Source organism: Acomys russatus, chromosome 21 (genome assembly GCF_903995435.1).
Source record: "Acomys russatus chromosome 21, mAcoRus1.1, whole genome shotgun sequence".
NCBI classification, from domain to species: domain Eukaryota; kingdom Metazoa; phylum Chordata; class Mammalia; order Rodentia; family Muridae; genus Acomys; species Acomys russatus.
In genome coordinates, this window is record NC_067157.1 from 32,464,751 (window position 1) to 32,477,016 (window position 12,266).

General features: G+C 40.8%; 1 protein-coding gene across 1 annotated transcript in view; it reads right to left on the reverse strand.

Moving 5' to 3' along the window:
- Nucleotides 1-12,266, reverse strand: part of Ahi1 (Abelson helper integration site 1) — a 127,523-nt gene that overhangs the window by 39,999 nt on the left and 75,258 nt on the right. The window contains exon 18 of the mRNA XM_051164304.1: nucleotides 8,735-8,790. Within this exon, the coding sequence (XP_051020261.1) occupies nucleotides 8,735-8,790 (56 nt within the window). The remainder of the gene's footprint in view (nucleotides 1-8,734; nucleotides 8,791-12,266) is intronic.

Consider the following 12,266-nt stretch of genomic DNA (forward strand, 5'->3'; position numbering starts at 1 on the left):
GACTGTGTGTCTTTCACCCTCAGCCGCTGACAGACTCAAGGCTGCTTTTCCTAGGAAATCACCGAGATTATAGCCACTAACCTCACATCATCATCTGCTTGAAACCTCCCTGTGGGTTTCCAAGAAACGCTTTAGAAAACAGCCCTCCGAGGAAGCGTCCCTGGAAGGTGTTTGTACCGGGCTATGTCCCAAGTCCAGGTCTTCCTGACGCCTCTCCTGTGTGCAGGGGAGCTCAGTGGTTTAGAGGCCCCGCCGCCACAGCTCTCCATGTTACACTTCCTAAGTGATGTCAGGCAGCTAAGAAGAGGCAACAGATGTTTATGTGGCAGATGTTTAGAACATCAACTGTGTTAGAGGATTAACTGCTGTTGTTACCTGAACAACTCAGGATTTCCACAAAGCCTTCGTTATGCCTTGTGCTATGGAGTAGCCCAGGAATTTAATGATTATTAATGCAGATGGACTCTGATTTTAGAGTTAATTCTATTGTCTCATCTCCCACAATGCACTGACACATTGAGGTGTCTCTGGCTGACAGTAAAAGACTGTTTGCCTCACTTTCTCCTTTGGCAAATAATGATGTCAATGAGAATACCTTTATTTTACAGAATTATGATAGAAAATGAAATCCCCTACAAGAAACATGTTACATTAGTGCTTGGTGCAAAGAAAGTGCCGGATATGCTGGAGATAATTATTGTTACTCAACTTCTCAGAAATTCTTCAAATCACAGAGGAATACTGTTTCAAGGAGAATATTTCTGTAAAACACCGAAAGTTGCAAGGATGGCCTTACAGATAGGTCCCTGTTAACTCCAAATCTGAAAATACTCCTGCTTCATTCCTGTATTTGGCAAAGTATCACCTAAGTGCCCAAAATGCCCCAGTGGCACCTGCGTAGGGGTACTGAGGTGCCAGCAGTCTGACACGGTGGTCAGGAGCTTGCTAACGATTCAATACAACCACAGGGTAAGCACTGGGTTTTTATTTTATCATAATCTCTACACATGTAGCTAATCTGTGACTCCATTACGTGGCTCTACCCATGGTGTCTGCATTGCTGCAGCAGTGCTGCCACCTCTGGCCAAGACACAACTGGGTGTTGGCTGATCCACAGCACCCAGGCAGTCTGGGCTTGGTCAGCTTGTACTTGTCAAAAATAAAAATAAGAACACTTTTGTCTGAACATTAGTTGTGGCAGGCGATACACTACCAGACTGATAGTATTTATTCTTGTTTTTCAAGGCTGGAGAATAAACCTGGGCTCTTATCAATGCCAAGTTCTAGCACTACAGCTGGGTGTCTGCCTCCAGTTTGATACCCTTCAATTACATTTACCCTAAATAGGACATTTTCATGTTAGTTCTTTTCTTTTCTTTCTCTTTCTTTTCTTTTCTGTTCTTTCCCTTCCTTTCAAGACAGAGTTTGCCTGTGTAGCCTCAACATCCTGGAACTTGATCTGCAGACCAGGCTTTTCTTTCTTCTTCTTTCCTTCCTCCTTCCTTCCTTCCTAGACAGGATTTGTCTGTGTAGCCTTGGCATCCTGGAGCAGGCTGGCTTCAAACTCACAGAGATGCTCCTACCTCTGCCACCACTGCCAGGTGATTGCTTTCTTTTCTAAATGAATGTTTTCTTCACTGATTTTTTTTTTCAACATGATATACTCTTGTTTTATTTTTGTTTTGTAGAATATTTTGATACTTCTTTAAAATGATCACATTTAATTTTTTTCCTACAAAAAGTAAATTTTAAAGAATTACCAAATCCCGTTTTAAAAGACATGCAGTTACAATTTCATTAACACAAAATAAAAGTGAAAATACGATTAAATATTAACCTCAAGCAAAACACCGAAAAACTGTAAGCTGCCTAAAACTAAAGCAGTAACCATCATCTGTTTCATGTTTTCCTTATGTTTTGAGCAGAGAATTAAAAAAAGGGACACTATAAAATGTGCCAATTCCATAGAGACTGGAAAAAACTATAAACAATGGGAAAAAAATCAAGATTCAAAATAAATTAGAATCTCTTCTCAAAAATAAATGTTGAGCTAATATTAAGTACAAAACAAAACTAAATAGGCGAAAAATAAATTGATGAGATTCAGAGTAAATAGAAAACTCTGTACTCAGGTGGAGTGCCACCGCTAGTGGCTGAGGTCACTCAGCCAGTGTTTTACTGGCTAAGCTAAGAAAACACCTCAGCAAACGTCCGATACTGAATGCTGTCAATTCCTTTTGGTTTCCAATGTTGATGTGTGATGTTCTGAAATACTAATGTTTTTTGATTTGCCTTTGATTGATGGTTTTGGTTAGCCTGCCTCTCAACTTCTGCCAGGATAAGTAAATATCCCCTCTTATCGTGTTAAGAAAATGATAGTTTGAAAGAAATTAAAAAAAAAAATTGCTAGGTGCTCATCCAGTAAGCACGATGTGGTCTGAACATCCACGGCCTTCCCGTTTGTGTGCCCTGAGCTGGCTGAGGTGCACAGCTGCACATCTGGGACCAGTGAGCCCAGACCCTGGCTAGGTGGAACAGAGTTGCTAACAGCCATGGTAGTGTCCTCGTTTGTAGGAAGGAGTCAGCGACCTCAGGTATGATGTGGGCTGACTTCTGATTACTCCTGGGAGCAGAAGCAAAGACTGAGATGACCAGTGTCCAAAGTATCACAAGAGTTTTGCTGTATTTTTCTGCTGTGTCTTAGAGCAGTAAAAACAAGCAAAAAAATATTTGTAGAGATTCCAACCTAAAAGAAGAATCAGTTTCTTCAACCTTTTTCGTGGTTTAAGTTAGAAAATTTCAACTGTTGTGCTACTAGCAGATGGAACTTTCCTTGTTCCTTTGTTGGAATTTTCTTTCTACTCCAAAAATGTTAATATGAGTGAAATACTGTTACATAACTGACATTTTATTTTTCACACCTAAAGACTCTGAAATAAAGATACAATTACTTCACATTGTGAACAGATTTAATTCACGGCACACCCTCCTCCCTTTGATGACATTTTTTTTCATTTAGTAAGTTAGTAGTTACGCAACATACACCTGGCCCACTCACTTGTGCGCTGCTCCCAGCACTCCAGAGCGCTCTGACTCCACGTGACACTTCTGCCTTTTGGCTTCTACCACCCCTCCTGTCTCTCTTCGCTCCCCTCACTCCTGGTGGGAGGGCTCTTCTTCCAGCCTTTGATGTGCACACCCCGGGCACAATAGCAGCCCCTCCGCTCAGCTCCAGTCCCAGTCTATCCACAAGCAGACCTACACCTCTCACCCTGGGGCTCCTTCAACCCGTGCCCCCTCAAATGAGAGCTGCAGTAGCTCCACAGCTCACACCTTTCCCAACTCCAGTGTCTGCTTTTAGTTCAAAAGCTGCTTCAACTGTATTCCTCTCAAAACAGATTCCCTCAGTCGCTTCCTAATTTGTTAACCCAATACCCAGTGGTCCTTAGAGTCATTTCCAAAGCACCTTCTTCTGATCTTCCATCCTCTTCACTCTCCTCCAGCCAAACTGTCTACCAGTCTAGAAACTGTGCTGGGTGCGCTTTCTCCTGTAGCCTTGGGTCACACTGCTACTTTGGTCTAGAATCTCCTATTACTTTTAAGATCCAGTTTAGCACATACTTGCTCTAACCAGCATTCTTAAGTGCCTCCAGTCCTGGGAATTCTTAAGAGTGTTCAAGCCTCTTCTGTATTTCCATACTCGCATGCATGCTGCCAATGGTGACGTGAAACCCCTTCCATAGCTGGTCACCTTACACTGACTTAGCTCTATACAGGTCGCCTTCCTTACACACACAAGAACTAGTCAGAGACATGTGTCCTGGTTTATGAAGACATGCATTGCATGCTGGCTTGTTTTTGGTCTTTCTACAGTACTCGCCATATTGTATTCGCATGTACACTGTATCTGCTGCCACTTTAGAATTCACGGCATGTCACGATGACTTTATAGTGATCCAGAGATGGAAAATCTTAGTATAACTTTGATAGAGTAAAAACATTTAGTAAAGCAAAACGAAAATTAAATGGGAGAAATATACAAAAAGCCTAAATGTTAGTGAAGAGACGATGGGCAATGTTAGCAGAGGCTTCATAATTTCAGAGGAGATAATCATGGAGATACTTAGTAAAAATGTTTATTATGAACAGCCTTTACATGGCTGTAAAAGAGATAGTATTTTGCATGTGCACTTGAGTTACTCCTTCACTGGTAAATGAAAACAGGCTCCTTTACAACAAGTATAAAAGCTTACAGTCGCCATGCTCCCTCTCGACTCTGTGTCACCTACAGGAAGAGATCAGCCGGGGCTCTAGCTTATGAGTTTACGGGGGCACATTCACCTCAGTTTACATACTATGAATTCCTGGAAAATGCTATAAATTGGAGGAGATAAAATGTGTCCTTCGAATCAAGAAATTTCACTTAAAATCCATACTTTTATGTACAAATACGATATTACAAAAAATATACTAAATGTGAAACAGTCATATTTTACCTAAGTATATGTATAAAGACTATTACACTAAGTAGAGTAATGCAGCATGCAGGGGTCTTGTCTAAAATACTAAGGGTTACTACTAATAAGTTTGTGACAAAAATTTATCAGTGAAGCTGATAAAAATTCAATGCTAAGCTATAGAGTGAAGGGACTAACAACAACTGAGCTGACAGTGAGTTTCAAGTCAAGCTGGGGTGTTTAGGTCCTACTGAGGAAAGGCCGACAGAAGCACCCAGAGCAGGTGCTTCCTCACGAGACAAGACTGCTCTGTCTGAACCTGCTGTGGCAGATGGGTAAATAAAAACTTCTTAGAAAATATAAGCTGTAAATTTTATAAACTACCCAAATCCATTTGTTAAGAGAAAAATGTATTCTCAGTAACAGAATGACTGAGTAACTGTTAACAAAGTTGAAAAGCAGAACTTTGCAAAAATTCAAGTCATTAATCACAACAGGGCATGCGAATATCATTGCATTTGCATTATCGTTTTATTGAGGAGATTAAAAACCAAATCTCAGATCACTAGGGAGCATGTGTGTATTGGGCTCGGTGTGTTTCAGTGTCTTCTGTGAGCAGAATAATCTGCTACAAAATGATATGCTAGGCATATGACGCCATATTAAAAGGCAGATAGGTATGTTTTAACTGTGCTCCCAGAAACATTTACTTATACTAGTTGGTGTTTCTTTTTGACTTGCAAATAAGCCCTTCACTTAAAGCAAATAAAGCACTCCCACCCAGGCAGACTTAACTATTAACTAACTTTTACACCTGCCTCTCAGAGTTCAGATATGACCTCTCAAAAGTCTGAGGCTGATAATTTAAACTTGCCATGAGCTATAAGCAGGTGTGGAGACTAGTCTTTAATGGGCAGAATCTAATTATTTTCATATAATCTACTAATGTGATCAATTTGTGCCTTGTTTGCTTTTTAGTGCAGTGTTTAATGAATATAGCTCATCAAAAGTCAACAAAAAGAAAGTTACAGTTTTAATAAACAAGCCAGAACTACAATGATAGGTGCCAATAAGTAAATAAGTAAATAAATAAATAAATAAAAATCTACAATGAAAAAGCAGGCCTAACAGGTTACTTATACAAAAGAATATTAGGTGAGAAACTAAGATGCCTGAAGCCTCCGCTCCAGCAATGGGATGTTTCCTCAGTCCCAGGTGGAATTCTGAGTAGAGCTTCCAGTTAAACGTGTGGCTATGGGTGAGATTTTGCTTCTTAAATCACTATAATGTTGTGTCCCATAAGTAAATATAGATTGGCCTGAAAACAACACCACCTCTCTCCCTTTTTCTGTAGTACTTAGCCCTTACTTAGTCCAATTACTTAGTTCAATAACTCGCCTCCACAGTAACTGCCAGAGGTAGAGGTGGTCAATTGCTACCACATTTTAGAAGACAAAAAGGTTACACTGTGACTATGCAGACAACTGAGAGACAGATTTAGATATGCATGCTTAAGTAATTCATCTTTTTTTTTTCTTGAAAACAATAACTTGGAAATGGATTTTTAGGTAGGAACATGTAGAGGGGCTGGGAGTGTAGCTCAGTTGAGGAGCACTTGCCTAACGTGTGAGGCCACAGACCCAATCATCAGTTCTAAAACAAGACAAAACAAAACACTTGCTCAGCATGAAAATAAACAGGGGAGGTCAGAGTTACTCCGACAGATGGACGCCATCAATCCATGCAGGCACGGCCTTCAACTTCTAAGGAAGGCAGTACAACAAGAGGGCGCTCTCTATGCCAGAGACAATCAAACACCCCACCCCACATATCAAAGTTCATGTAACAAATGAAAAACTAAAAAGTAAATAGTAGATTGAAAAGAGGGCTAAGTAATGCAGAAAAAGGGACACAGGTGGTGTTGTTTTCAGGCTAATCTATATTTATTTACGTAACACAACATCATAGTGATTTAAGAAGCAAAATCTCCCCTATAGCCACACGTTTAACCGGAAACTCTACTCAGAATTCCACCTGGGACTATGAGGAAACATCCCATTTCTGGAGCAGAGGCTTGAGGCATCTTAGTTTCTCGCCTGCTAGGCATCTGGTTCGCTGCACTGGGAATGATGGGCGGTGGTGGGAAGGAAGGAGTAACAGGCGCTGAGGCTTCCGGACAGAGCCAAGAAGTCACTTGGGGCCCAGCATTAGCTGTTCTCAAATCCTGGCTGGGCTCTTTATTTTATATTGGTACAAAAGAGTGGCTTAATGCATGGACTCGCTTCTAGCCAGAAGAATACAAGGTTTGGATTTATAAATATCTCATCTTGATAATTTTTAAGGACTGATTAGTCTCTATTTTTCATAAACATGTTGAACAACTTAAGAGCTCAAGGTCAAAAGTTATGTAGAAGTGTATTTCTGTGAAGGTCAGAGTCAATCTGTCCTGAGGACTCCAGGGTACCAGGTAATGGACATTGTGGTTCTGTGGAGAAGGGTCAAGACTGTTAGCAGGCTGAAGGACTGCAGGGGTGCCCCAAACATCCATTCGTTTGCAGTAAAGGAGCAGCAGAGCAGCTGGTCCTACCTCAGAAAAACCTCTGAAAACAAAGCTGGAGGTTTGGGATGTTTACATACATAGCAGGAACATAGAACTGTATTGACAGCACAGGGTAAAATGGTGTGAGTACTTCTACCTCTTTGTGATCCAGCCAGAGAGAAGGCACATAAGACAGTAACACCTGAACGGCTTGTTTGTTTGTTTGAGACAGGGTTTCTCTCTGTGGAACAGCACTGGCTGTCCTGGACTCTAGACCAGGCTGGCCTCTGACCTCAGACTTAGAGAGATCACCTATCTCTGCCTCCCCGAGTGCTGGGATTACAGGCATGTGCGCATGTTTCTGTAGTTACTAGTTACTAGTGTACTACAGTAAATGTTAACGCCATCACTGTGCTTGGTTTCGTGTGCAGTAGGCTCTAGTATCCATCAGTTCATAACATGGATTGGTTTACACTCATCCAAGACATTGCAGAACAAGAAAACTGCTGGCTGTACTTTTTAGCATTCTAGAATCTATAAATGAAATAGAGATATGAACACAGGTGCCACAGGGCCTGGGAGGTTAAAATAAATTTCAAAAGGATGTAAATAATCCAAAAACCAAGTACTTTACTCAAACACATTAAAAGTAATAAATTTCCTTAATTAAGGTTCTAATTTTAGTAACAAATGAAACTTAACACAGTGCCACGTCTATTCTCTCTGGTACATAAAGGAAACTGTGTTGAATATTCTTTCTTTTCTTCTCTCTCTTTCTTTCTTTCACCCTTTTTTCCTCTTTTTTTCTTTCTTGTAGGTCTTTGAGACATGGTTTCTCTGTGTATCCTTGGCTGTCCTGGAACTCACAGAGATCCACCTGCCTCTGCCTCCATGAGTGCTGGGATCATAGGCGGCCAGCTGGTTGAATACTTTTTATGGTATGTTGGTGACTAATATCTCATACATACCATACCTTACCTGAGAAGCCACATGAAACTAATCAAATAAAAAACTAAAGTCAATTTTCTAGAAGGAAACTATTAATCAAAAGAAAATAACCAAATGCAGTTCAATATTGTCTTTATTTTGGGGGCTGTCACTCACAATAGGAAATGTTGAGTTGGGTGGTGAGCTTGGGGACTTGGATAAAGGATGAGCAGGTTTTGGTGAAGGGAAAGCAGGTGTGTATTAGAGTACATCATCATATGAACGCTTCACTTGGAAACTAGCTACTTAGGTGTATTTCTTACAAGCATGTTTAAAGACTAAAAGGAACTACTGTTCTATGTATGTTACTATAGTAAATAGTATAATTAAATGCCTTTTGTTATCCCATACTAATAGAAAAAGGATAAAGGTAAAAATTTACTTCCATAATAGTACAGTAAAAATAACCTTTAAGGAATTCTATTACAATTATAAAACAGTCATTCTAAACAATGCTATTCCAGAAAATAATTCATTTTAAATGAAAATATTATCTTATACTTACATTATTAAAAGTTATTTTAAATTAAAATATGAACAAGTGGCTGTAAAAGATTCTATCTTATTTTCCTATATTTTGGCAAGAATTAGTTTTTTTGGAAAACATGAAGTTAATTTTCTTGCAGGACTTTAACTTTGTAAAAAGAGAAGTTAAAAGAATTTTTAACAATGGCATTTTGTGTCATGGGCCAGCACCATTTTGTAATTTCTTTCCAGTGTTAACACTTCTGAGTGAGAGAAACTGCCTTACCATTGGTGGTGCATCGACTTGACGGACGAAAGGACCTCGCTCTATGCTGACAAATGCTGTGGAAAGAAAAGAACCATCTTTAGTTATTATGTCCACTTACTTTGAAGACATTTATGTCAGTACGACATGCCTCATAAAGTTTACTACAAGAAAGAAGTGTTCCTCAGATGGCAGGATCCTTCCAAACTGTCACAAACTCTTTGGTCAGGAACAGTTGGTGAGTTCAGCTAGGAAACGCCACTGAAGGCTAGCTAAGCCAGTTCCCCATGCAAGCCTTGTCCAGTGATAGTTCAGGGTGTATTCACATCCCGCTTTCAGCACAGAAGTTCCACTATTATCTGGTCTCAGCTGCGATTCTTCCAGGAAAGGCCATTATATTTATAATGCAACGCCATAAAAGCCTTGAAAGAATCACTGCTTCCTTATTTTCTCAAAAGAATAAGTAAACCCAGTTGAATTTCTCTTTGACGTATCCTACTGTGCTACATTCTATGACTTATTCAGTCACCAGCGAATGTCAGAAAGAAAGTTCTGACTCCTCTCTTTACAATGGTAACAAAGAGGGCTAATCTTGAGAAATATCTTTTTCTCACATGTGGATTTATCTTTTTGTTCTTAGTGTTCTTTACTGCATTTCTTTGAGATAAGTAGCCTGTGAAGGATCTAACACCCACATCTGATTTGTAAGACACTAGTTCAAAGCCGGGCTCCAGCTTCAAGTGAACACGGGTGTAGATCTCAGTTACTTTCTAATGTCTGCCCAGCAGCAAACTAACATGTGAGTGAGCTATTTAACAGTTAGCTAGATGGTTTTGTTCAGAGGACACTAATGGCTGCCATACAGACCTGAGGCGAGAACTGCAGTGTCTACTAATGCAGCTAGCCAAAGGCGATGCTCCTTTCTTCTGTGAGTGCTTAGCAAGGTCTTCTTAAAGAGGATGAGGCGAGATGAAGACAGAACTCCAGATTTATATCATTTTGAAATGCTATCTTTAAGATGAAGCATTATATATTTGAGAATACAGCTTTGCTTCATTTAAATGTTTTATTTCCAGAGCTGGGCGGTGTGCAGGCAGGCCACCAGGCGCAGCTCGGAGGGAGCCAGCGTGTCTGTCTGTCACAGTGCTCTGCAGGCGGAGAACTAAGAATCTGATGCAGCCCCAACTGTCCAGTAAATCCCAGTCACAAAATGAAACACGTCTTCAAGCAATACAAAACAACACCCTGCCATTTTTAGTCCCTGCTGTTGCCAACGGCACACGAAGTACCACACAGCCCTGGTCCAGCCAACGCATGTTAATTGAGTAGCTAGTTGGTGCTCAGAGATAAAGGACAAAGAGCATAACACACAGAACTGTTCTATACTCAAGAAAAATGTATAGCAAACGAAGCAAGGTTTTTTCCTTACATGTAAAGTCTTTAAGGTAACTCTGAGAAGAGGACATTCATTCACAGATTAATCATACCTCTTGGTGAGAAAAAGACAAACAGATATCGAAAAATATTTCGACAATTTTGGTTCTTGTCGATTTGTGGGCTGTCTCTTGTCTCCTACTTCTAACTCTCCTGGCTGCAATCATTGAGAGGAGTTCTGTATGGCTTATTTGCTTTCAAATGAGAGTGATCTCGGTTAGTGAGACACAAAATGTATTTCAAAATGATAAAAACAAATCAGTCCCTTCATTCACATCAGCAGACTTTGCATAACAATTATGTTGAGGGAAAAAACCCTCTTGATTTCAGTTTTCAAGAGTAGAATGCATTAGTGTGCATGTGTTAAGTGTGTGTGTGTGTGTGTGTGTGCGTGTCTGTGTTAAGTGTGTGTGTGTGTGTGTGTGTGTGTGTGTGTGTTTTGTATAGAAGGCCAGGGGTTGGCATTGGGCATCTTCCTCCATTGCTTGCTACCTTTTGTAAAACAGGGTCTTTTACTTAAACCCAGAGCTCACAAACATGAATGACCAGCTGATCTAGCTCGCCATCTTGCTCTATGACCTCTGGCCTCCGCTCTGGGGTCCTAGGATCACTGGCAGGAAGCCATGTCCACGTGATCTAAACTAGTCCTCAGGGCTCACCCGGCAAACATGAAACCACTGAGCAATCTCCTCAGGCCCCCAAAAGAGAAATTTTAGAAATGGATTAGCTAATTTTAGTTTTACACTTCAACTGCATATAGAAGTAACAGTTTGAAAACACAGTAGTATGTTTATTGACGGCTGAAGTTAGGAACACACACAGAGGCGTGACCAACAGGCAACCGGAAATGGCTTCCTATTCTATGTAGACCTTACTTTAAACACCTACATCTGGCTCGATGCTCATCAGTTCACAGATGAAAACGCACACATGGTTCACTGTGCTGGTTAACATCACGTGTCAGCTTGGCTAAGCCATGGTATCCAGACAGTTTGTCAAACACGATGCTATATATTTCTTTGAAGACATTTTATTGGATGGTAGTGACATTAAAATTAGAGGGACCCGGACAAGGTAAATCACTCTTCACTGTATAAGTGGGCCTCATCTAACCATTTGAAGGCCTAAAAAAAAACCACTGACCTTTCCTGAAAGACTACATGGACGGCACAGCAAGATGAGAATAAGTGAGTTATGCTTTGGTTACTGGCTGTGGTGGTCTGAATTAAAATGGCTCCCATCCGCTCACAGGGAGTAGATTGTGAGGAGGTGTGGCTTTGATGGAGTGGGTGTGGCCTTGTTGGAGGAAGTGTGTTCCAGGGAGTGGGCTTTGAGGTCTCAGAAGTTCAAGCCAGACACAGTGTCCTTCTTTCTTCTTGCTGCCTGCTGATCCAGATGTAGACTGTACCTCTCCTGCACTGTGCCTGCCTGCGTGCCGCCATGCTTCCCACTATAACAATGATGGACTAAACCGCTGGACTGTAAGCTGGCCCCAGTTAATTGTTTTCCTTTATAAGAGCTGCTGTGGTCATGGTGTCTCTTCACAGAAACAGAACACTAAGACATTTGCCTGTGAAAAACGTAACAAAAATCATTATATTCCAGTAGAATATAGTTTTAGTAGGCAGGAAGACTTTTATAGTTTAATAAAAGCTGAAGTACTAAAACTGCAAGTGCTTCTGCAATATTCACGGCAGTGTGAAGGAGCACGTGTGTGCTGAACATCACACCAGGGCCTCACACCTGCCGGGCCAGTGCTAATGTGCACGGCAGTGTGAAGGAGCACGTGTGTGCTGAACACCAGGCCAGGGCCTCACACCTGCCGGGTCAGTGCTGACCCCTGCACTCATCACAGCCTCATTTTGGATCGGGGTTTACCTTAGTTTAATTTTTCTGTCTCCTTTTTTCCTCCCAATCAAGATTTTTCTTAGTATTCTTTCATGATCCATGTGAATTTTAGATCAGTTTGTCTAATGAGGAAAGAGACCTCTATTTCAACTGAAATCTTATTAAGTTTACATATTATTTTGGGTGGAACTGACAATGCAGTGTTATATTGGTCACAAAACAAGGAATGTCTTACCATTTCCTCAAGATATCTGCATTTCAGAAATATATT